A 26,322-nucleotide genomic window follows, 5' to 3' on the forward strand; every position below is an offset into this window, starting at 1 on the left:
GGAACCTTTCCTTTCCTACAAGTGCATGTGTAAATGGGAGGAGGTCATGTAATGAATGGAGTCCTATGTAAAAGTAAATGATAACTGTTCTGATATTTATGTTGCACTTCATTAAAAACTTGCTCAATATGTTTGATTCATGTGTGTGCCCAGCCCTCGGGTAAAATACATGTCCATTGTGATACTGAGATCGCCTCTATGGGTGGAGATGACATATGATTCTCATGAGAATTCAATGACAAACAATACGTTTTACTCATTGAGCAACTTTTGATTCCTATTTCCCTACCAAACCAATTATTGTTACATACATGGAACATCCTGTTATTTCACGAATGTTTTCTAGCTTAATAACTTTTTCATTTCGTGTTTATTGCATTACTACTTGTTTAAAATAGACTCAATTGTCTGTTAAAACGACCTAATGTGCTCCACGTACCACACGTAGCCTACCTACAGACATGCTGCCTCTGTATTTTTGGAGTAGTCACGCCTCCTTTCTTCGATTCACAGCGCACAGATTTCAACTGGTTCCACCCCTCATTTCCCGCGTAATTCCCCTCCTTATATGGACAATAGAATGCAGACGCAGTCAAAACTTCAGTTCCGTATGTAAATTGTTTGATTGAAGAAAATCAGAAAATGGTGGAGTTGCCAAACGCGCATGCGTAAACATTTCGAATACTCATAGGGGGTCTTCGCGTCCTCGCTTCCTCCTCAAAACCCATTGGATGAGAGAGCCAGAGGTCTCGCCCCTCTGACATTTTCCTCCAATGGGTTTTGAAAACAAGTTGAGGAGCGAGGATGTGAGCTTAAACAATTGAGATTCTCCCCCAGACACGCAAGTAAAACTGCAACATCTGAACGGTGTGGACGTTAATGGTGTATTCATTGTTTACATGAGTTTAAATAGCTTACTAACGACGTTTTTTACAACTATTATAACTCATTCATCATTGATTATAAAGCAAGGTAAGGACATTACTTTGTTTGAAATAGAATTGACTGTCTGTCAAGCTTCACAGTATGCCTGAAGTTTATTCGAGGATGTAGGCTATTTAACATGGTTAAATATCTCTAAAAAGCCATTCAAACGTTAATTTCTTATTCTAAATTGTTTTAAACTGAGTTAATTCACGTTTATTTCAGTGTTTTGTCAGCGAATGACACACTGGAAATTGTATTCGTGTTGGGCGCTCATTTCTTCTTCTGCTTGGTATCCAGTGACAATGAATGCTCACATTCTTTGATCAGGACTAGAGTCCTACAAATGTTTTGTTTTTGTGTAACAACACAATTCTAACCTACACTATTTTAAATAGTTATGTAATATTCTTCTTTTCAAATAACGTATTGATGTTATGTAGGCTAGGCTGGTTTCGTTTTCATTAGACACCATACCGCCGCATCAACAAAACCTTCAATGCAAACAGTGTAGGCTAGAATACTTGACTAGGAGTTAATCATTTCGTTGTGTTATAACCTTTTTTCTTTTATCAAGTAACGATTACAATCTGAGTAAAATATTTTGGGTGTCGTTTGTGAGTGACATTTGGGTGCTAGGTGGGTGTGTGGCTCAGCGCCAAACATGCCACTGGTCCCCTTCCAATATTGTTCAACCCTGTAACTTGTTTGCATGCATGGACTGTTGTTCAGGTCTTCTATCCTTAAATAATTAACACTTGTGTTAATAAACTTCCTAACAGTGGGTAGCAACCAGCTTCTCTGAAACGTGCATGTGTTTACAGTCCCGCCGTGGGTTTGGAACCTTCCCACTGCGCACTGACGCACAATAATTCGGATAACAAAGACGTGGAGAAAGAAACAGTATAGCAGCAGCGGTGTTGTGTCACGTGGTAGTAATTGTTATGGGTGGTGTTACGAACTGGTAGAAGCAGCATTCGTACTCGTAAGGTCAAATTGTGTCTGAATATAGATGCTGTTTATGATGCAGGAGAACTAGAGGGGACCGTGCTTTCTCGGTGGGTGGTGATCGATGTACATTCGACACATGCAAGTCTTTAAAAAATGTATATATTATTCTAAAAACCAGTCGACAATGCAGTGTTTGTTTTCATTTGATTCAATTATTGATGAAAAACGATTAAAAGCAGTTATTTTGAACGTAGTAAATTTCGCAAGCACATCACCTGTTCAGTGTACAGTCGGCGCCATGCCGCCCCGCCTTGCATCCTTCGAAGCATGTTGGCAATGAGGCCTATATAAACTCAACAAAAAAAAGAAACGTCCTCTCACTGTCAACTGCGTTTATTTTCAGCAAACTTAACATGTGTAAATATTTGTATGAATGTAACAAAATTCAACAACCTGAGACATAAACTGAACAAGTTCCACACACATGTGACTGAGATAAATTGAATAATGTGTCCCTGAACAAAGGGGGGGTTCAAAATCAAAAGTAACAGTCAGTATCTGGTGTGGCCACCAGCTGCATTAAGTACTGCAGTGCATCTCTTCCTCATGGAAGAGAGTGCACCAGATTTGCCAGTTCTTGCTGTTACCCCACTCTTCCACCAAGGCACCTGCAAGTTCCTGGACATTTCTGTGGGGGGGGCTTATCCCTCAAACCTCCGATCCAACAGGTCCTAGACGTGCTCAATGGGATTGAGATCCGGGCTCTTCGCTGGCCATGGCAGAACACTGACATTCCTGTCTTTCAGAAAATCACACACAGGGAGGGAGGAGGATGTCTTCTCTGTAACGCACAGCGTTGAGAATGTCTGCAATGACAACAAGCTCAGTCCGATGATGCTGTGACACACCGTCCCAGACCATGACGGACCCTCCACCTCCAAATCGATTCAGCTCCAGTGTACAGGCCTCGGTGTAACGCTCATTCCTTCAACGATAAACGTGAATCCGACCATCACCCCTGGTGAGACAAAACCGCGACTCGTCAGTGAAGAGCACTTTTTGCCAGTCCTGTCTGGTCCAGCAATGGTGGCTTTGTGCCCATAGGTGATGTTGTTGCCGGTGATGTCTGGTGAGGACCTACCTTACAACAGACCTACAAGCCCTCTGTCCAGCCTCTCTCAGCCTATTGCGAACAGTCTGAGCACTGATGGAGGGATTGTGTGTTCCTGGTGTAACTCGGACAGTTGTTGTTGCCATCCTGTACCTGTCCCGCAGGTGTGATGTTCGGATGTACCGATCCTGTGCAGGTGTTATTACACGTGGTCTGCCACTGCAAGGATGATCAGCTTTCCGTCCGGTCTCCCTGTAGTGCTATCTTAGACATCTCACAGTAAGGACATTGCAATTTATTGCCCTGGCCACATCTGCAGTCCTCATGCCCACTTGCAGCCTGCCTAAGGCACGTTCACGCAGATGAGCAGAGACCCTGGGCATCTTTCTTTTGGTGTTTTTCAGAGTCAGTAGAAAGGCCTCTTTAGTGTCCTACGTTTTCATAACTGTGAACTTTAAAATTGCCTATCGTCTGTAAGCTGTTAGTGTCTTAACGACCGTTCCACAGGTGCATGCTCATTAATTGTTTATGGTTCATTGAACAAGCATGGGAAACGGAGTTTAAACCCTTTACAATGAAGATCTGTGGAGATAATTCATAAAAATCCAAATATCTTTGAAAGACAGGGTCCTGAAAAGGGGATGTTTATTTTTTTTGTAGAGTTTACGTCAAAGCTGGTATTATACAATTGTTTGTGAGCTAAAGATTTACAACTGGTCCTGCTGGCCACATGTATGGCTTTTACAGTGTATATTTTTTTATGTAGGTAGGCTATTACATTCACCGCGGTTAGCTTAACCTTTTTAATGTCTTTGGCACGATGAAACAAAAAAAGCTTCAATCACGATGTATCAACTCCCTTTTATCCGTTTTCACATCATAATCGGATCTGTTTACCACGGACAAGCGAGCATCACATGGATGCTACCACATGCCCGCATCCCTGCTATAGGGAGCCGGGACCACATGGCTTTTTGTTGCATCAGCACTGTGGTTGCATAACAGCGTCACGGTACATGGACAGGCTGTCCTGTTCCGGTCTCATTGACGTGATGATAACCTAGTTCTCTCTGTCTGGAACTCTGGGCCGTGCAAGCATTAAGGGGGCTCGTCTCCGCAGGGATTGTGTGATGCAGGCCTATGACTGTATTATGCTCGTAGTAATGCTTGAACAGGGCCATAACCAGGTTTTTAGTGAGATCCTGAAGCTCATTTACTGCTTTTCTATACAATTTAAAACACTTCAAAATGCTATTTGGAGAACAACAAAAATGATTTGGGCCATTATAAACTTGGCTGCTGTAGGTTGTTTCACCTCAGTCAATCGACAAACAAAATCGCCTATTAGCGATGCAATTGTAATGTTCAGGGGGGGAAGTATGATACATGATTCACACTGTAGCATCAGATGAAATGGAAACTTATTACATTTTTATAGAACTGTATCGCTTGCATTTTATTATAGGCCTATAGGGAAGATGTATATTAGAAACACAGAGGAAGCACTCAGAGGTTGGTACTGTGGTTCCCAAACTTGGAGTCAGTGCCTCATGTGGGGCGGTCTTTTGAGAAAATCTGTAAGAATATTATCAAAAACATTAGAAGATATATCTGAGTGCTTCCTCTGTGTTCTCCTGCAGGCGTGCCTCAGCCTCACCACACCACGATCTCTCGGTAGCCTACTTGATCTCTTTAAATCAAAATCAAAAATCAACATTTTTTCTTTATCCTGTTGAGATAAGCTACCGTTAAACAGAGCCTACTTCATCCTTCTAGCTGGTTTGGTAATTCTAGCCAGAACTCTTAAACGTTGCCGCATTAGAAGTCTCCTGGCAGCCACCTGACTGACATGTCTATCAGAAACGAGTTACCAGTTCTGCAGTCATTCTTCAGGAGGAGTTTTGTTTATTTGGGGGGGATCTGTAGACGGGAGTCGTGGGACAGTTTTAAAATTGTATTTTTTCACGTTAGACAAAATGACCGAGGTCCGGACTTCTGTGTCCTCGTATGTAGTTACGGCCACGTGTGTGAATTATAATGTTAATCCATGCTGCTGTTGACAAGAGGAAACTCTTATGAACAGTCAACCTTTTGAATAAAAACAGTTAGTCGCCCGACCTGTATACTGTTGAATCAGTGATTAGGCTATCCTCTCCAAGAAATAGATTGATGGGTGCGTCATCATAATTCTTGACAGAATACATATCCATAGATTGTACATAAACACATGTGATTGTAAGCTATCAGTGCTTCATTCCTGTATCTCCTGTGTGTCCCAGATGTTTGGCTTCCACAAGCCCAAGATGTACCGGAGCCTAGACGGTTGCTGTATCTGTCGGGCCAAGTCCTCCAGCTCCCGCTTCACCGACAGCAAGCGCTACGAGAGGGACTTTCCCAGCTGCTTCGGGTGAGTGGACCACTCCTCTATACACTGGCTCAGACCCTGGGCAGGACCAGCTCTCAGCCTCCCTCTGCAGCTCAACTCTGGGGGTAGAGAGGTCTGAGGCCTTAAGACCTTCTCCATCAGATTTGGACAGTAAAGTCATCACGTTCTTTTTAGGATTTTTGTCAATGCTCATTCTCATGACTATGTGACTCCTTGTTAGAGCCATGCACTCTGTAATGCAATTAGATATTCATTGCGTTTTGGAGACCGTTTTGTTTTAACTCCCAATGCAATAACCTAAATAATTGATCAACTCCTTGGGTAAAATACTCAAACTAGGACACACTTCCCTTTTCATCTCATTTAAATAAGTATTTTTGTATGAAACCAGAATTTAAAGAGTTTAACATCCTCACCTTGTCACTCTGCCTCTCTGCTATTGGCCGGGCCAGTATGCGTCAGTCCATTGCTATGGTAACCAGTGATGTGAGTCAACAGGAGAAGCGCTCTGGCAGAAAATAGCTCTGACCGACTCCCACTGACTGGAGCAGGGATAATAATAACCGTGCACTGAGCTTCAAGGCTGTCATCATTCATTCTCTCTCACACACACCTCTCTCCATATGAAACTCATCCTCATTCTCTCCCCTATAATGTGTCCTTCCAGGCTGAGTGAGGTGCGTTTTGGGGAGATCTGTAATGCCTGTGTTCTCCTGGTGAAAAGGTGGAAGAAACTCCCAGCCGGATCCATAAAGAACTGGAATCATGTAAGGCCTCTCAGAATCCATCCATACTCCCTGTCCTACTCCCATCCACTCTCACTATTCCAAATAATAAGTCTTAAGACAACACTTACAGGGGGGTGACTGACGCAACACCTGTAGGTGTATAATAACCACTTTTCCTTAGATGCAGTACACCCTGTTTGTTTGCTGTCCTATAGGCCATTCTATACATTCATGCAGTTACCTTGGACACAGACATCCATCCTGCTCTCATGTCACTCAACCCTTCTCTCCTGTGTCACAGGTTGTCGACGCTAAAGGTTCAGGGTCAAGCTGGAAGACAGTGAGGTCCAAGAAGATGAAGAGAGCCAGGCCAAGCCAGATCAGCCGAGTGCAGAAGGAGCTCAAGCGACACAGTAAGCAGCTGATACTCTGTCTCTCGGCTACGCTGCCTTGTGCAGTGCAGACTTTGGTGTTTCAAAAGTAAATGTATCACAACTCTTCTCTCCATTATTTATCCTTCCTAAAGGGCTGTGAAACAAGAGACCTCGATTGATATTTTTGGACTAATTCCAAAATGAATATTAGATGTTTATCTGAACCATGCCTGCTACGTTATGAAGAAGTTGAGAAGAGTTTCTGATTGTGCTCTGCCTGGCCCCCACAGACTCTGACGCCCACAGCACCACCTCCAGTGCCTCCCCCGCCCATTCTCCCAGCTACAGCAACCAATCAGACGAGGGCTCGGACGTGGAACTCTCACCAGGTGCCACCCACTCGCCAGTCTTCTCTTTCCTGGACCTCACCTACTGGAAAAGGTAATGGCCGGTCTGGTGGAATCGGGGTCATATTTATCAGGCACCAAAAAGACTGAAACTAATGAGGAATTACATGAACTTGTCCATTGAGAAACACACGTTTTCTGTTGCAAAATGCCTTGCTACAGTATGCCCAAATGAATACATCTCATGTTATACTTCACCAGTTTGGGTTCAGATGCTGTATTTCCTCATGATTAATGCATCATTAAAGACAATACTGTGCAGCCGTATTCATCAACATGGCCAAGGCTTTTTTTGTTTGTTTGTCAATCACCGCATTCTTATCGGCAGACTCAACAGCCTTGGTTTCTCTAATGGCTGCCTCGCCTGGTTCACATACTACTTCTCAGACAGAGTTCAGTGTGTCAAATTGGAGGGCCTGTTGTCTGGACCTCTGGCAGTCTCTATGGGGGTGCCACAGGGTTCAATTCTCGGGCCGACTCTTCTCTGTATACATAAATGATGTCGCTCTTGCTGCTGGTGATTCTCTGATCCACCTCTACGCAGACAACACCATTCTGTATACTTCTGGCCCCTCTTTGGACACTGTGTTAACTAACTTCCAGATGAGTGTCAATGCCATACAACTCTCCTTCCGTGGCCTCCAACTGCTCTTAAATGCAAGTAAAACTAAATGCATGTTCTTCAACCGATCGCTGCCCACACCTGCCCACCCGTCTAGCATCACTACTCTGGACGGTTCTGACTTAGAATATGTGGACAACTACAAATACCTAGGTGTCTGGCTAGACTGTAAAACTCTCCTTCCAGACTCACATTAAGCATCTCCAATCCAAAATTAAATCTAAAATCGGCTTCTTATTTCACAACAAAGCCTCCTTCACTCATGCTACCAAACATACCCTCATAAAACTGACTATCCTACCGATCCTTGACTTCAGCAACGTCATTTACAAAATAGCCTCTAACACTCTACTCAACAAACTGGATGCAGTCTATCACAGTGCCATCTGTTTTGTCACCAAAGCCCCATATACCACCCACCACTGGGACATGTATGCTCTCGTTGGCTGGCCCTTGCTTCATATTCGTAGCCAAACCCACCGGCTCCAGGTCATATACGTTTTTGCTAGGTAAAGCCCCACCTTATCTCAGCTCACTGGTCAGCATAGCAGCACCCACCCGTAGCACCTCCTCCAGCAGGTATATTTCACTGGTCATCCCCAAAGCCAATTCCCCCTTTGGCCACCTTTCCTTCCAGTTCTCTGTTGCCAATGACTGGAACGAACTGCAAAAATCACTGAAGCTGGAGACTAATATCTCCCTCTAACTTTAAGCATCAGCTTACAGATCACTGCACCTGTACATAGCCCATATGTAAATAGCCCATACAACTACCTCATCCCCATATTTTTGGGCTCCTTTGCACCCCAGTATCTCTACTTGCACCTTCATCTTCTGCACATCTATCACTCCAGTGTTTAATTGCTATATTGTAATTATTTCGCCACTATGGCCTATTTATTGCCTTAACTCCCTTATCTTACCTCATTTGCACACACTGTATATTGATTTTTCTATTGTGTTATTGACTGTATGTTTGTTTATTCCTTGTGTAACTCTGTGTTGTTGTTTTGTGTTGCACTGCTTTGCTTTATCTTGGCCAGGTCGCAGTTGTAAATGAGAACTTGTTCTCAACTGGCCTACCTGGTTAAATAAAAACTCCTTAGCCCTATTTAATCCTCCTTCATGGTACATTTGTTTGATTTTGATTCCCTCTCTCACTATAGTGCTTTGCTGTCTTGACCGTCCTCTGTGGGTTTTAGGCAGAAAGTGTGCTGTGGCATCATCTACAAGGGACGCTTCGGAGAGGTACTCTTAGACCCCCACCTCTACAAGCCCTGCTGCCAGAAGAAACAGCAGCACCAGCCAAAAGAGGAAGGAGAGGAGGAAGCACAGGCGAGCAGAGTGAATGTGATGCGCCACGCCCCACCGAACAGCTCCCCGCCCCCCCGGGTTAAAGAAGATTAGGGGAGGGGAAGGAAGAGTGGGGATTTGATGTCATAATGACACTCTACAGAAGTCTGATGGAGACCGTTGGGATTTTATGGCGTCCTGGAGCGCTCTCAAGACAGTCTACTGGGATTGCTTTCTATTCCGGAGCAGCTGGACTACTTATCAAATGTTGTGTTCTGTACCAGGATGCAGTGAGGTTTGTTCTATTATATCTGTTAACAAATATCGATTCTTTCTCTCTGAGTGCTATGAGATTGTGAATATTCACAATTTGGTTTCAATATGAAATTTTGGATTCACAAAAGCTGTATGAGAAATGGCGACCTCTGGAACTGCACCTTTTGTAGTAGGATAGAGCCATATCCATTAGGATAGAGAACAGCCATCCACACTCTGCCTTCTCCTGTCCTGTACCTCACACATATGTGCGTGCAAACACACACATCGGCCCTGGTCACTTTCTGAAAGGAAGTATTCTCTTTTTACATGTTTTAAAATTTCCCTTACGCCACATGGTCACTGATCGGACACCTATTATTGTTAGGGTAAATTTCCCTTACGCCACATGGTCACTGATCGGACACCTATTATTGTTAGGGTAAATTTCCCTTACGCCACATGGTCACTGATCGGACACCTATTATTGTTAGGGTAAATTTCCCACTGCCACATGGTCACTGATCGGACACCTATTATTGTTAGGGTAAATTTCCCTTACGCCACATGGTCACTGATCGGACACCTATTATTGTTAGGTAAATTTCCCTTACGCCACATGGTCACTGAAATTTGTTAGGGTAAATTTCCCTTACGCCACATGGTCACTGATCGGACACCTATTATTGTTAGGGTAAATTTCCCTTACGCCACATGGTCACTGATCGGACACCTATTACGCCACATGGTCACTGATCGGACACCTATTATTGGTAAATTTCCCTTACGCCACATGGTCACTGATCGGACACCTATTATTGTTAGGGTAAATTTCCCTTACGCCACATGGTCACTGATCGGACACCTATTATTGTTAGGTAAATTTCCCTTACGCCACATGGTCACTGATCGGACACCTATTATTGTTAGGGTAAATTTCCCTTACGCCACATGGTCACTGATCGGACACCTATTATTGTTAGGGTTACGCCACATGGTCACTGATAAATTTCCCTTACGCCACATGGTCACTGATCGGACACCTATTACGCCACATGGTTGATCGGACACCTATTATTGTTAGGGTAAATTTCCCTTACGCCACATGGTCACTGATCGGACACCTATTATTGTTAGGGTAAATTTCCCTTACGCCACATGGTCACTGATCGGACACCTATTATTGTTAGGGTAAATTTCCCTTACGCCACATGGTCACTGATCGGACACCTATTATTGTTAGGTAAATTTCCCTTACGCCACATGGTCACTGATCGGACACCTATTATTGTTAGGGTAAATTTTTACGCCCATGGTCACTGATCGGACACCATTTCCCTTACGCCACATGGTCACTGATCGGGTACGCCACATGGTCACTGATCGGACACCTATTATTGTTTAAATTTCCCTTACGCCACATGGTCACTGATCGGACACCTATTATTGTTAGGGTAAATTTCCCTTACGCCACATGGTCACTGATCGGACACCTATTATTGTTAGGGTAAATTTCCCTTACGCCACATGGTCACTGACACCTATTATTGTTAGGGTAAATTTCCCTTACGCCACATGGTCACTGATCGGACACCTATTATTGTTAGGGTAAATTTCCCTTACGCCACATGGTCACTGATCGGACACCTATTATTGTTAGGGAAAATTTCCCTTACGCCACATGGTCACTGATCGGACACCTATTATTGTTAGGGTAAATTTCCCTTACGCCACATGGTCACTGATCGGACACCTATTATTGTTAGGGTAAATTTCCCTTACGCCACATGGTCACTGATCGGACACCTATTATTGTTAGGGTAAATTTCCCTTACGCCACATGGTCACTGATCGGACACCTATTATTGTTAGGGTAAATTTCCCTTACGCCACATGGTCACTGATCGGACACCTATTATTATTGTGGTCACTGATCGGTAAATTTCCCTTACGCCACATGGTCACTGATCGGACACCTATTATTGTTAGGGTAAATTTCCCTTACGCCACATGGCCACTGATCGGACACCTATTATTGTTAGGGTAAAGCTGTAGAAAATGTAATTTGATAAATTGTCAGAGGTGTGAAAAGTGGGAATTATGCAATTTTAAAGAATTTGTCCAGAGCCTTATTATTTGGTAAAGGGACACGTGTACACAACCAATGTCGTCATATCCACCCTTGATTGTGCACCAGTTGTACTCTTTTGAGATATTGACACTATACTCTTTCCAGTGCACGTTTAATATGGAAGGCCAGTGATCTTGTTCAGTGTTTGGATGTACGTACAAAGCACATTCAAACGTTTTAAGGGAGCATGTAGTGTGCCCTCTAAGCAGTGATCTTGATGCAAGCGCTCTCGATCGCCAGTCCTCACCTGAACCAATATAAGCTAAAACCCACAAACTGACCTTGGCGCAGCACTTTTTGAGCACTTCCTATCTCAGTCTACGGAGAGTTTCATTTAGTTTCCTAGCCCCTTAGAGCACATCTGAAGGTGATGGTATAGTGGACACTTATTTATTCCTTTCAAATCTGTGAACACAAACAGGGTTCTGGGAAGGGGCTAAGTGGAACTAGGCCTATGATGTCAAAAGTCTAGCTGAGTGGGCCAACCAAAAAGATTCCCTGGTTTTCTCCTATTGAGAGATTTGATGCCTTGTAATTGTACTTTAGGTTTGAGGCCTTCCAAGAACTGTTCCATGTCCTGCAGGACTCGGTTGTACAAATCCATCTACATCTTTTGCATGATGACCTTAGGGGTGAAATAACACAATTTTTTGTCTGTCACTTTGCCTCTGTTTGGGACAAAATACTGTACAGTTCTGAATATATTTTTGAATATAAATGGACAAGACTACAACGTAGTGAATAGGCCACCAACATTTAGTTCTTAGTGTTTGTCCCAAAACTGTCATGGCTATTGAGGCTGGTTCTATACAATTGTCAATTTCATCTAAACACATCCCTCATGTAGGCTACTTCTGTCTTCACTTTTATTTCAAGAAATGTGTTTTCTTGTTCTGTACCTCCATGTTCATATAATTTAAATGTTCTTCAAACCACGGTAAGATTTTTTTTTTTTAACTGACACATTCTTTATTTATGTTGCATACCAGGGCTATTGCAGAGCTCTCAATGCATGCGTGCAACCTAATTGTGGACATTCAGTCAATGTATTTGTTATATTAGTATCTAGATGTGCAAGCTCACATGCCAAATGAATGCAAACTCATTATTCCGTAAGCTATCATGTTCAATATACAGTATTTTTATCCTCTGCATATGGTTAATATTAGCACTGAGTGTACAAAACACTTCCTATTTCCATGACACAGACAGACCAGGTGAATCCAGGTGAAAGCTATGATCCCTTATTGATGGAATCTGTTAAATCCACTTCAATCAGTGTAGATGAAGGGGAGGAGACGGGTTAAAGAAGGATTTTTAAGCCTAGAGACAAATGAAACATGGATTGGGTATGTGTACCATTCAGGGAGTGAATGGGCAAGGCAAAATATTTAAGTGCCTTTTGAACAGGATACGTTAGTAGTAGGTGTGAGACGCACCGGTTTGAGTGTCAAGAACTGCAACGCTGCTGGGTTTTTCACGCTCAACCGTTTCCCGTGTGTCTCAAGAATGGTCATCCAACTTGACACAACAGTGCGAAGCATTGGAGTCAGCATGGGCCAGCATCCCTGTGGAACGCTTTGGACTCCTTGTAGAGTCCATGCCCTGACGAACTGAGGCTGTTCTGAGGGCAAAAGGAAGTGCAGCTCAACATTAGGAAGGCGTTCCTAATGGTTTCTACACTCAGTGTATGAAGACCGCTATTTCAACCATGGTTTGATCAAAGCTTTACTACGCAACGCTATTTGTAATGTATTTATGTATAAAGACATCAGACACGGACTCAAGTTTTTTTGAATGTTCCTTTAATCTTCAGGTTTGATTGAATGTTAGAGGAAGTGGTCATTTCTCTTTGTTAATTTATTTGTATGTGTTTATCATTTTTTCGGTTATTGTTGACTAATTTGATAACTTTCTCCTGTAACCTACCATAACCTTTGTTCTATTAAAGGCTTATACTGTTGAATTCACATTATGTGAATGTTGCCATATACTGTGATATGGATTGTATCAAAACTATACTATTACTCATAGATTGGTTTATGTAAACTAACTAGGTGTTATTCTCCTGAGATCTCCTATACGGCGGTAGAATGTGCTTGTTTTTGTCTGTGGTAGTGCTACTCGCCTGTGGTAGATATGCACTGTTATTTATCTGTCTTGGAAAGTCCTAATTCTTTCTCAAAGCTAATTTTGTATTTTTTATACACAATTTAAACTTGTTCATTAAATGTAGTTTTGCTTTTGAGTATGTCTCTTCTTTTTTTCTCCTCTATCTCTGGACTATGCCTAATTGTTTTGGCCAGTAATGTATCTTTACACAAAAGCCATGAATCTTCTTGAAGCGTTGTCCCTTTTTAAATACAAGGGTACAATAGAATGGTTGAAAAGTATAACTGACCATAATGCCATTGAAAGATGACTAGTTCAGTGATTGTACTTTGACTATACTGTCTGAACCAGCCCATCATGAAGATGGTCTACATTAGACACAAAAGAGTACTATCATACTGTATTATAAAGGCATGTGTGGCCCTTGGTGGTGATTTGGGGAAAATCAAAAACCCAATAATGACCACCTGGAAAGAGGCAGGCCATTCCTAGTATAAAGGGTGCACACCTGCGTTCATTAGGCATCTTCCCACCAACCAAACCAGTTCAACAGAGTCATAAAGATGCTTGTGTAGTAATGAGTGTGGTGTGTAGCCTAAATGTATATCTTTTTCGTATTCAACTATGTTTTTATCTAAGAGTTCTAATTGGAGGCCATAATTAAAGCCTGTATCATTGCTACAGCCTGAGTGATTAATACTGATTTTGTTGGTCATGTTGTAGCAAGAGTGTAGAATCTTTCAGTTCAAGTATATTTCCTTTTTATTGCCCATGCGAAGATGCCCTGTTTTGAAATGGTTTGTGTTTTATAATAAAACCATCTGTCATCATCCTCAAACAAACCATGATTTTTCTGGTCATAACACTATTGGAATAATGATGTATTGTGTGAAATCCAGTCTTTATAAAGTAGGCTATCCCCTATAGGACACTGTAAAATGTGCAGTTTTGTCACATCACAATGCCACAGATGTATCAAGTTAAGGGAGTGTGCAATTGGCATTCTGACTGCAGGAATGTAGACCAGAGCTGTTGCCAGAGAATTTAATGTTCATTTCTCTACCATAAGCTGCCTCCAACGTCGTTTTAGAGAATTTGGCAGTACTTCCAACCGGCCTCACAACTGCAGAACACATGTAACCACGCCAGCCCAGGACCTCCACATCTGTCTTTTACGTCTGTTGGGGGGTGCTGAGGATTTTTTTTTTGTCTGTAATAAAGCCCTTTTGTGGGGAAAGTCTCATTCTGATTGCCTGGGGCTGGCTCCCCAGTGGGTGGGCCTGGTTGCCAAGTGGGTGGGCCTATGCCCTCCAAGGCCCAGCCATGGCTGCACCTCTGCCCAGTCATATGAAATCCATAGATTAGGGCCTAATGAATTTATTTAAATTGACTGATTTCCTTATATGAACTGTAACTCAGAAAAATCTTTGAAATTGTTGCATGTTGCATTCGTATTTTTGTTCAGTTTACATGGACATTTTTTTATGACTACCTTATCTCTGTACCCCACACAGACAATTATCTGTAAAGTCCCTCAGTTGAGCAGTACATTTCAAACACAGATTCAACCACAAAGACCAGAGAGGTTTTCCAATGTCTCACAGAGAAGGGCAACTATTGATAGATGGGTACAAATAAAACAAGCAGTTATTGAATATCCCTTTGGGCATGGTGAAGTTATTAATTACACATTGGGTGGTGTATCAATACCCAGTCACCACAAAGATACAGGCGTCCTTCCTAACTCAGTTGCAGGAGAGGAAGGAAACCATTCAGGGATTTCATCGAGTCCAATTTTAAAACAGTTAAATGGCTTTGATCGGCAAAAACTGAGAATGGATCTACATGGTAGTTACTCCACAATACAAACTAACCTAAATGACAGGGTGAAAAGGAAAAACAGGCCAAATATACGAGTTGCTAACCAAAACAACGTTGATGTTCCTGTGGCCTAGTTACAGTTTTGACTTAAATTTGCTTGAAACTCCATGGCATGATTTGATAATGGCTGTCTAGCCATGATCAACAACCACCTTGACAGAGCCTGAAGAATTTAAAAAATAAAATTGTGCAAATATTGTACAATCCAGGTATGAAAAGCTCTTAGGCTTACCCTGAAAGACAGCTGTAATCACGGCCAAAGGTGAGTCTAACATGTATTGACTTGGGGTAGTGAATACTTATAGACATGTCTGCATTTAATTTTCAAAAAATGTGCTAAAATTAAAAAAAATATGTGTTGGGTGAGATTTTTATGTAATCCATTTTGAATTCAGGCTGAAACACAACAGCATATGGAATAAATCAAGGGGATGAATACTGTCACAAGGCAATGTATGAACACTTCATAAGATATGAAAACAATGTTCAGAATTACAGGACATTGGCTTTAAAACTGATTGCTTTATACTCTTCTAAACGCCAACCAAAAAGAATAGGACAAAATTGACTGAAGCATCCAATTAACTTTTCAAAGGAATCAAAATCCTCTTGTAGCCTCACTCTAGATTAGAACTAAAGTTATTTGTTTAATTCCACCATTTCCTTGTAGTCCTTCATTTTCTTCATTTCATGCACTCGTGTTATTTACACACTTACGTTTCTTTTGTCTTTATATGCCTCTATTTAGTAAGAAAATGCAGTTATTTTTGGGGATTTTCCTCTGTGACAATGTATTTTTTGTTGATTCAATGGCAGTTCTTATTTTGAACCGATTTCTAGGCCTTTTCTCCCGCTTCGGAAGCTGTCCTTATAATGTATATGGTCTCAACACTGAGTTATAGACTATAAAGTGTCTTTGGCTGTGCTAGTAAGTTCTATGTTTTCATCTATAAGTCTTTGCTAGGTAAAGCCCTGTCTTATCTTTCACTGGTCACCCCCAAAGCCAAATGCTCCTTTGGCCGCCTTTCCTTCCAGTTCTCTGCTGCCAATGACTGGAACGAATTGTAAAAATCACTGAAGCTGGAGACTCATATCTCCCTCTCTAACTAGTAAGCACCAGCTGTCAGAGCAGCTCACAGATCACTGCACCTGTATATAGCCCATCTGTACATAGCCCATCTGTAAATAGCCCATCCAACTACCTCATCCCCATACTGTTATTTTTTTTCTTCTCCTTTGCACCCTAGTATCTCTACTTGCACATTCATCTTCTGCACATCTATCACTCCAGCGTTTAATTGCTATATTGTAATTATTTTGCCACTATGGCCTATTTATTGCCTTAACTCCCTTATCTTACCTCATTTGCACACACTGTTTATTGATTTTTCTATTGTGTTATTGACTGTATGTTTGTTTATTCCATGTGTAACTCTGTGTTGTTGTTTGTGTTGCACTGCTTTGCTTTAGCTTGGCCAGGTCGCAGTTGTAAATGAGAACTTGTTCTCAACTGGCCTAACTGGTTAAATAAAGGTGAAATAAAAAATATGTTATAATTGTTTTACTTCCATTACACATTTTTGACATTTAACAAACTAAACATTAACATTATAAAAACCCAAACCGGTCCGTGGATGAATTACCGGTGTCGCCTACTAGGTACATAGTAAATTAAAAATATAGTTTACACGATTTACCGCCCAGCCCTAAATTGGGATTGGAGGTGGATGCGCTTGCAAAGCAGGTGCTATACGACGTCACGTCGATTTTCTGTGCCCCAGCAGTCCAAATGTGGGAATTCGATTAATGCCCTGGAACCGAGTTTGTTTGTTTACGTTTTGGAACGAGACTACCTCCCAGGCGTGAGCCAGGTCCCCCATTTTGGCCGACAGCGAAGTGGGCTCAAAATAAAAGTGATGTAGGTTAAGCAGATGGAGAAGGCTTAATGAGCATGATTCTGTTTTCACATGCAAAAGTAGTTTATTTTGTTGTTGTTGCATAAACGCGTTTGATAAAAAGGCTTTATCTGCCTTTCCACATAAAACACATTTGAAAATTCCAACATATATTTTATGGAAAATATATTTATGTTTTTGAACTATGTATGCTGCCTTCTTGACAACAAGACCGAGCGGCACAGATTACTGATCGATTTGAGAAGGTCGCTCCTCCCTCCCCGCTTTTGCCAATTTATGTCACGGGCCATAGCCCGGTGCAATTAGGTTTAATCGAACTCTCTCAATGTTTGGGGGTAGAAAGGTAGGCCTATATAAAGGTATGAGTTCGCACTCGTTTCCCTCTGTAAACTAACATCACTGTTTGGACGGGTTAGAGAGGGCTACCAGTACTTTATTTGGTGTTTGGATAGCAAGCGTCGGGATTTGCAGCAACAGCATTTTCAACACACACAACCAGCCACGAGGTTAGTCAGCTGTTTTCTAAACGTGGCACTTGTTTTTTGTCAAGAATGACGACACGGGTTTTCAATGTATGTTTACACATTTTTCAAGAACTCCATACTAGTTGTATAATGAATGGTTAAGAAATGCAGTATTCGAGTTGCTGTTCATTCTTATAATTTTGGTTTGGGATGTGTTTGGGGCGTCTGTGCTCTGTAGAGAGAGTAGGCTTTTGAAGAAGAGATGCGGGCACGGCGGGTCTGAAGAATGTGATACGGATTAAGATGGAAGCGTTTAATAAGATTACATAATGAACATCCACGCCTGATTCCCAAACAACGTTTAAAAAAATACACAACTTTAAGCATGAGATGAATCCCGTCGGCGACACTAAATGCGCACACATTGGGTATGTGTTTGGGAATAATTTGAAATAATAACAATTGTTTTAATGATTTGTTTAACGTTGTCGCGTGCTATGTGATTTCTATCTTCTGTTTCCCGTTTCTCTAATTAATAAAATCCATCAACACCGTACGTAATCACACCGATTGTGCAATGGCCAAAAATGCACTATCACCGGTTTGGCAATCACCCAGAGGCGGTTGAGGCTAGCGCGTTACTAGAACATTCGCACATTTATGGAAACTCATAGTGGGGGGAGACATCCTTTCTGCTAGAAATTAAATTGGCCCATTAAAGCAACACATTTCATGGCCAACATTTTCATCCTATGGACACCAGTCATGACCATTACCTGTTCTGTCTTGAACCCCCTCCAGCGAGGATTTGAACATGGTGCAGCTGTCTCCATCCCCAGCCCGGGATGCGTCTCCTTCACCTGAGTGCTCCGAGAAGGGGAGGCAGGGGAGCCCGAAGGCAGGTAGCCCCAAGATGGGCTCCCATGGTGGGCTGAGTCCTCTCCAGCTAGCACTGGGAACCTCCATCCCCAACTACCAGGGCTACGAGAGTTACATCGAGGACGGCCTCATCTGCCTCAAGCACAAGATCCGCAACCTGGAGAAAAAGAAGGTAGGATGGAGGACTTGACAAGATTAGGTGTTTGGTGGGTGTTTGAGTAGGAGGAGAAGTTACCGTTCCTTTCAGTGTTTCCTGCGTGTTACCGTAAGTGTTTGTATCCACAGATTAAATTGGAAGACTACAGGAAGCGTTTGAAACACGGGGAATCACTCAATCAAGACCAGATAGTAAGAACAGGATTTCCAACTGTGGTAATAAAAGCAGTACACTTCTTTCAACCAGACGATTGAGATGTTGCCTTGTCTTTTGAACTCTCATCTGTCAGGATGCAGTGGAGAAGTATGACGAAGTGATCCACAACCTGCAGTTTGCCCAGGAGCTGCACAAGACCCTGGGGGGCCTAACACAGGAAGTAAGGATCTCTGTTAGCCAATCTTATCATAGTGCTGCTGTGTGTATGATTGGGGGTGGGCAGAGCAGCTCCGCATGCTTTCTTTTTGGTAGACCGTGTGTAATTTCTTATGCGTAGTCTGAATAACGCTTCTCCGTTCATTTAGAGCGTCTGAGAATAGGTCGATGAGGGTAGAAAGGGTATGACGTATTGGATTGGAGTCCAGCCTCGTCAATGGATTGTATACTGGAGGCTACAGCCCATTGCAGAGCTGAGTTGGGAGTTAGAACACTGCTGTTCCATTCGGCTGCTTGAATGCCTTGATTGCTTTCGTGGTTAGTTTTGACTTTCCCTGCTTCTAAGTACATGGTCAGATAGTGTCAGTAATGTAGAACTATTATCTGGTCAACAGATCACCTTTTTTGGGGGGGGTCCAGATTCATGATGAATCATCTTGTAATTTTGCAAGACAACATAATGAACTTCATCTTGCACCCATCCAGACATTTGAAATCCACAACAGCCAGTCGATTGGCCTAGGTCTATTGATTAGGTGTAGGAGTTTTTTGGGGATTGGTCCATAGAATCTATCTAACCATCCCCCTTTAGCTGCTAAAGGCCCAGAAGAAGGCGTTGAGGAAGGAGCAGATGGCCAAGCAGGAGGTAGAGAAGAGGAGGCTGTGTGTAGTGCTGCAGGTTAAGTTCCTCCTGCAGACCCTGCTGCAGCACGAGCACATCAGGAAGGACCTCCTCTCTGCCCGCAACCCCCAGCTCCAGGTTACAGAGCTACAAAGCCTGCTTGAGCTCGCTGAACTACTGGGGGTGAAGAGGGACAACAATGTGAGGTACTGGGGAATAGATGTGCACCACACACACATTCTGTTGGACTTGAGGGACAACAGCATAAGTTACTATGAAACGCAATCTCACACGTCTGTGTTGATTGAAGACTAGTCTGATCCCCTTCTACTGTGTCCCAGTTTGGAGGAGCAGATGGAGAGCGCAGCCCTGGTCTACCTGGACCTGCTGGAGGGGACTAATAAAGCTGTAGCCGGAACCACCTGTGAGTTTAAACACTACCTGTCCTGTACCTTTTTTACACACCTGCACAGATACTCTATTTACTATAACTGGTATCCTCAACTTTATCTGCCATTTGCTGAACTACTTTAGCTGCCGTGTTTAAAATGCATGCCTTTACATGTTTCCAGACAAGGTCCTGAAGGCCAAGTTGGCGAAGCTGATGGATTGCGGATACTTTGATTGTGTACCGCCGCCTCCGAGCAAGAGTCCCAAGGAAGTGGAGGATCCCATGACCAAGAAGACGGTGTCTGAAACAGCCAGCCTCTCTAGTAAGTCTACAACAGTGCAATGATTCTTATTGAAAAGCCACTTATCAGACTGGGTGTAGAACAATGAATGTATACAACATTTTGTCATTTAGCTGGGTGTTATTTTGCCTTGCAGCCCTAATGATGTCAAACAAAAAAGACGTGCCTAGCAGAGAGGTAAGAACCGCTAACATTTCCTGCGAGTTGTGTGCCACTACTTTTTCAACGTTCAACCAGCGGTCTCCTTAAGCTATTTACCTGAATGCACTGTGGATATTGTACTGTTGTGGTGATAGTCTGTGGGTGATGCCAGTTTCTTAACAGACACTACCTGCCTGACACAGACCCCAATGGGTGTCGAGACACTCCCGTTACTCCGAACTGGAAGGCTGAGTTCCAGGCCATGAAGGAACAGGAGCCTCCGGACTCGTGGGATATGGAGTCTGACTCCACTCAGCCTGTAATCCAGAAACCATGGAGAGGGGCGGCTGTGTTCATCTCCAAAGTGCCGGTTACTACCAAGAAAGAAAATGCTGAACCCAAACAGGTGAGATATTCTTATACCTGAACTCTCAGGGCAGTTGGAACTTGAGACTAGTTGTGACCTCTAATGGGGCAAGATTGGGCTAGCTGATCATTCATGCAACTCAATGACTCTGTTTCCCCAGAGAAGAGCAAAGTCTAAAAGGGAGCGGGACACCACAGCTGTGAGTAGACTCTTGAATCTCTTAGGTTTGATGGACCTGTCCATACTACTCCATCACATTGTAATTTCCATCAGGCACTTTGTGTGGACACCCCTGTGGAGGTGTTCAACTCCCAGTCTTCCTTGCCCAAGGACCCCATCCTGCCCAAGGACCCCATCTTGCGCAAGCAGCAGCTGGAGGACCTGATGACCAAGATCAGAGGCTCCTTCAGCTTCATGCAGGTACAGTACTGCTCAAAGATCACTTCCAGGTGAAAAGTCATGGATCATTTCCAATGTTCCACCTGGGTCGGGTTTAACACGGGGCACTGCGCGAAAAATAAAAGTTCCTTATTGGTTAAGTCCATGTAGTCCCTCAATGTTGAAGTCTGTTTTGTTGGGTGTCTAATAAATAATAATAATAATAATGCTGGATTAAACCCTGTCTCCAGGATTCTCTTCTGGATGGAGAAGGATCGCCCACTAACGGCCATCCTAGACTGGGCCGGCATGCCTCTGGATCCCCCTCTCCACTCGGTAGCCTACCACAACAAAGTTGGTATTTAAGTGGCTGACTTCTAGCAGAACAGTCAATACTTAACAGATGGTTTACCTCTTAATCTCAACAGTACAGAGAGAGTCAAGGAGAAGCCCAGTGGACCATCTCCCCAAAACATTGCATGTAAGATCTGGAGATGTGTGCAATGGCACCCTATTCCAGTACACAAAGTTTGACCAGGGCTCAGTTATTTAAGCTTTTGACTGTTGGAGTAAGTATTTTAAGATTAATATTTTTGTCCTCAGTCCACTCCATTGCCTTCTAAACTCCTCCCTGTTGATGACGAACCCAATATGACCAATGGAGACGGGGGTTGTCTACAGAGCTGTGACCTGGACCTGACTACAGAGGACCTGACTCACGTCATAGCCATTGTAAGAACTCTCCTATCTGTTAAATGAGACCCATTAAAACAATGACATTTTCTTCTTTGAGATCCACAATTGTTATGAAGCCTTTTATAAAGCGCAATGGTTGTCCTCTCCAGGATCCATGTCTGCTGCTGTCTGAGAGTGAGACTGCCTGCCCCTCTCCTACAGCTCCTCCTCCCTTCTACCGTAGGGAGTCCTCCATCTCCATCACCCTGGACGAGAAGACCTCTGCTCGGGTAAAACGACTCATTCCTTTAACATCAGCAGCAAGTCTAAAGTGCTTACTATTCTGATTTTGTTTAAGTCTCCCTTGACAGTGTTCCCTATCTGTACCCAGACTCCCATCTCTGAATCTGGGAAGCAATCCCCCTGTAACGGGGTGGTGCCTCCTTGTACACCAACCCCCACCCAGGGGCAGCTGTTTTCTACCCCTCCCAGCAGACGTACACTCAGCATGGCCCCCTCTGTTCCCTTCCAGACCATGCATTCGGTAAGTCTACCCTACCATACTTTTAACGTGTTCATAGAATGGGCAACAGGCTTTAGTCTGAATACCCATAAAATACACTCCCAGGTAGTCTTTGAGGGACATTTTAGTATGAGTCTTGGGTCTGTTTTGTCTCTGAAGGTATTCAAGGTGAATGCCCCCTTACTTCCGACTGGAGACTTTAAATCTGATATTATCCCCTATTCGGACTCCGGCAACGACCTGTGCTATGTCACCACCAGCACCCAGACCCCACCGGATTTTGCTCCCCTGGAGGACGAACACCTACAGTCGGGTATGCCAGAGTTGTGTTCATTAGGGCAGGGAATCGAAAAAGTTTTGTAACGAAAACTCAAATTCGTTTATTGGGCAAGTCAGCAGCATACCACCCTGCATACCACTGCTGGCTTGCTTCTGAAGCTAAGCTGGGTTGGTCCTGGTCAATTCCTGTATGGGAGACCAGATGCTGCTGGAAGTGGTGTTGGAGGGCCAGTAGGAGGCACTCTTTCCTCTGGTTTAAAAAAAATATCCCAATGCCCCAGGGCAGTGATTGGGGACACTGCCCTGTGTAGGGTGCTGCCGTCTTTCGGATGGGACGTTAAACGGGTGTCCTGACTGAGGTCATTAAAGATCCCATGGCACTTATCGTAAGAGTTGGGGTGTTAACCCCGGTGTCTTGGCTAAATTCCTGATCTGGCCCTCAAACCATCATGGTCACCTAATAATCCCCAGGTTACAATTGGCTCATTCATCCCTCTCCCCTGTAACTATTCCCCAGGTCGTTGCTGTAAATGAGAATGCGTTATCAGCCAACTTACCTGGTAAAATAACGGCTAAATAAAAAGACCAGGGGTGTATTCAATACGCATGAAATATGTTTCTATTGGACTTTGTTGGGTCCCTCCCTGTTCTTATATTGGTAAACGGTTTCCAAGACGTAATGAATACACCCCTTGTTTGTCTGTTCTCTTCTTAATGAATATGACCAAATCTACTCTTATTTCTCTCCCTTGGGCAGTGAACCAGTCTGAATGTCTGGTGGGTAGTGGTGGGCAGATCTTCCTGTCCCCTAGCCAATCAGGTGGCACCATGGGCCGTTCTGACCAATCATACTACAGAGGATCTGTTAGAGGTATTGCACGTGGTGGCAAGGGGCTGGCACACTCCTACTTTCGCTCTTCTGGTGGGCACAGAGGTATTTATCCTCTTGTCTTCTCCCATCCCTCAATCCCGTCTTTCATCCTTTCACTCTATCTTCTGCGTATGCATGTCTGCTACTGATTCAGATTGAGCTTCTAAACCTTAATGGATTGGATCAAGTAAACTCTGTTCCCTCACAACAGTTTCCACATGACCTTCTCTTAATATTACGAGGTTTTGAGTTAGCCTTCACAACCCAATTTGTATCTGTCCCCTTCCCCTTGGGTTTGATGGGTTTCTGGCTGGTCTGTTCTACCCAGGAGGAAGCTTCATCCCCCAGGCTCACCTGTACAGCGCTCGGGTAAGACACTGCTTCCCGACTCTGTGCGCACAATCTGATATTGTATGTACATTAGTATAGATTGCTGAAGTGATATGTTGAGGTTTTGACTTGTGTAATGGTGTTCTTCACCATTAGGACACTGGCTACCAGCACAACTACAGGCGTGGTGGAGGCAATGCAGGACAAAGGCACAATAATAGTGGTAAGTTCACGTCATTCTTCTGGCTTGATAGGTTGGGTATTTTGGAGCTTAGGTAACTGGCTTTTGATTGGTCCTCTGCAACAGGTTGGAGTGACTCCTCCCAGGTGAGCAGCCCAGACCGGGAGGGCAACTACTCCCTGGTGGACTCCGCCCACGGCGACTCGCTGCAGGGTGTTGGCATGGACCTCACCCCCCAGGTGACCCCTCATGCCCCCCACACCCTGATGCACGTACCCATGTACCCGCTCCCCCAGCATCCCCAGCCCCTCCGCGTGGCCTTCACAGCAGCCCGCACAGCCAACTACACCCCGGGCACCCTGGACCAGCCCATCACCTTTGACCAGCTCCACAGCAACCTGGGCGAGATGTTCAACACCAACATGGGTCGTTTCATCTGCCCAGCCAACGGCACCTACGTCTTCCTCTTCCACATCCTCAAGCTGGCGGTCAACGTGCCACTCTACGTCAACCTGATGCGCAACGACGAGGTGATGGTGTCTGCGTATGCCAACGACGGGGCTCCGGACCACGAGACGGCCAGCAACCACTCCATCCTGCAGCTGTACCAGGGAGACCAGGTGTGGCTGCGGCTGCACCGCGGATCCATCTATGGCAGCAGCTGGAAGTACAGCACATTCTCTGGCTTCCTGCTCTACCAGGACTGAGCTATTGTGGCGTCTTGAGCCAACATGGAGGATACAGGTGGAGGAGAGACTATTGCTTTGCACTTAAAAGGAGAAACTGACATTTTCCATTTTATGTGGCAGACTGCATATCCACCCAGTGCTGGGTTCATTGCCTACCCCAGTCCTAGATTGTATGGGGTGTGTTCAATGTTCAAACCTTTCAGGATCACCCTTTTGTTTACCCTATAAATTGCAACCACCAACTTCTAGGTCACTAAGGGGTTGAGGGGAAGAATTCCTGGTTTGACCTTTCATGACCCATAGTGTGAGCATTTTCCCATAAACGTGGTTTTTGGTTGTGGTGCTTAGAGACCGACACTCCATTTTCTGACAAACTGTTAGATTGTGAATAGTTACACATTCACTCAGAAAGCTGCCTCTACTATACACTGCTGCTGCTGCATTCGGTGTCACAATTTTAGTTCTAGTAGCAGGTCCGCTTTAGTTACAATGTGTCAGGTCTCTAAGACCTTAAATGAAAAGTTATGAATTATTTTCTTTGTTTCTGAATGACTGGGTAAATTCATTGAATGGCTAATGTATGGTTGGTGAAATATGAATTATAATGGACTGTACTTGACAATGCTAAGCACTTTAAATGCATTCTGTGCTGCCTTGCTGTGTGGGGTGATCGGGGTAAAATGGTTCGGGGTGTCTGATTCTGAACACTAAAGGCCATATTGTCTATGGAGATGTGATCCTTATGTGCCTGAATAAAACAATGTTTCAGCAGTTTAAGTTGCCTTCTGTTTTTGCATGGCACTACCTCTTCACTTGTAGTGGTTGGTCCATCCATTTAGTTAGCAGTAGGCTATGGCATTGTATCTCACTATAAATGCATTTTAGATGCTGTACAGTTCTGCATCTTAATGTACAGTCCATGCGGAAAGGAGTGAATTAGTTTTTCCAAAGGATATGTCATCTCTGTATGGTTTGAAATGTCACTTCACAGTAGCATCTCAGCCTACAGATCACAGTGAATTTATTACTGTCTGAGTAGTTGGCTATTCCTACAGGTATAATTACACTTAAATGTAAAATATTAGGCTAGTGACAGAAGGATACTAGCAAATGGTAAGAAATACCGCACGTGTGTAACGTCACTAGCATATCCCATGCTTTGAACTCTTTCAGTACAGCAGAGAAAGAGGCCAAGTGACCAAGACAACTGGTCCCAAAATCTGTCTTCTGCAACATGAATTTCTAAAAATGTTATGCTCACCAAGCAACAAGTTATTGTATGGCGGTCAATGAGTGTCAAATGTTGAGTGTGCCTGTTCACACACATCTGCCCTCTCATTGGCTAGACTGGTCCCATGTGATCTTGCCGCCTCTCAACTGCCTTCCCTTTATGACACTTTCTGTTAGAGTGGCCACTTTGAGTATCTGGTTAATGGATCATCTGTCTTTCAGTGCATTTATATGGTGTTGAGTACATTGTATTTAATACTAAATCACATTTTATAGGGTATGAATAATGTGATGCACTTCTACTTGAGAATAATGCATCTCAAATGTTGGTGTTTCCCTGCTCAGATAAAAGTTGCATTCCAGACTAAGGAAATTACCTCT

At 43.6% G+C, this 26,322-nt stretch overlaps 2 protein-coding genes and 2 long non-coding RNA genes across 6 annotated transcripts; all 4 read left to right on the plus strand.

The window, feature by feature from the left end:
* The first annotated feature begins 808 nt into the window (after positions 1-808).
* On the plus strand, positions 809-9,545 carry LOC112217259 (SIN3-HDAC complex-associated factor). The gene is made up of 6 exons (XM_024377522.2): positions 809-972; positions 5,266-5,393; positions 6,040-6,139; positions 6,402-6,513; positions 6,765-6,915; positions 8,706-9,545. The coding sequence occupies exons 2-6, from the start codon at positions 5,266-5,268 to the stop codon at positions 8,908-8,910; spliced, it is 696 nt and encodes a 231-aa protein (XP_024233290.1). The 5' UTR covers positions 809-972; the 3' UTR covers positions 8,911-9,545.
* Positions 9,546-9,562: 17 nt separating this feature from the next.
* LOC121839776 lies at positions 9,563-9,790 on the plus strand. Its single transcript, XR_006079221.1, has 2 exons — positions 9,563-9,650; positions 9,692-9,790. It is a non-coding gene; the product is annotated as an uncharacterized LOC121839776 (long non-coding RNA).
* A 327-nt stretch (positions 9,791-10,117) lies between these two features.
* LOC121839777 lies at positions 10,118-10,923 on the plus strand. Its single transcript, XR_006079222.1, has 2 exons — positions 10,118-10,294; positions 10,606-10,923. It is a non-coding gene; the product is annotated as an uncharacterized LOC121839777 (long non-coding RNA).
* A 6,485-nt stretch (positions 10,924-17,408) lies between these two features.
* On the plus strand, positions 17,409-25,477 carry LOC112216903 (caprin-2). 3 transcript variants are annotated; one of them, XM_024377047.1, is made up of 21 exons: positions 17,409-17,597; positions 18,357-18,606; positions 18,720-18,782; positions 18,881-18,967; positions 19,556-19,791; positions 19,927-20,009; positions 20,158-20,298; positions 20,414-20,454; positions 20,591-20,824; positions 20,946-20,984; positions 21,059-21,205; positions 21,415-21,499; positions 21,592-21,644; positions 21,767-21,895; positions 22,009-22,128; positions 22,230-22,382; positions 22,521-22,674; positions 23,398-23,574; positions 23,840-23,880; positions 23,998-24,064; positions 24,149-25,477. In XM_024377047.1, the coding sequence occupies exons 2-21, from the start codon at positions 18,370-18,372 to the stop codon at positions 24,727-24,729; spliced, it is 2,868 nt and encodes a 955-aa protein (XP_024232815.1). In that variant the 5' UTR covers positions 17,409-17,597; positions 18,357-18,369; the 3' UTR covers positions 24,730-25,477. The 3 variants fall into 3 exon arrangements, with proteins under 3 accessions (XP_024232815.1, XP_024232814.1, XP_024232816.1); XM_024377046.2 differs by lacking the exon at positions 17,409-17,597 and adding an exon at positions 17,845-17,983; XM_024377048.2 differs by lacking the exon at positions 17,409-17,597 and adding an exon at positions 17,846-17,983 and having other exon boundaries at positions 23,398-23,511.
* Positions 25,478-26,322: the final 845 nt, after the last annotated feature.

The sequence above is a fragment of the Oncorhynchus tshawytscha genome, linkage group LG17 (assembly GCF_018296145.1).
Source record: "Oncorhynchus tshawytscha isolate Ot180627B linkage group LG17, Otsh_v2.0, whole genome shotgun sequence".
In the NCBI taxonomy this organism is placed as follows: domain Eukaryota; kingdom Metazoa; phylum Chordata; class Actinopteri; order Salmoniformes; family Salmonidae; genus Oncorhynchus; species Oncorhynchus tshawytscha.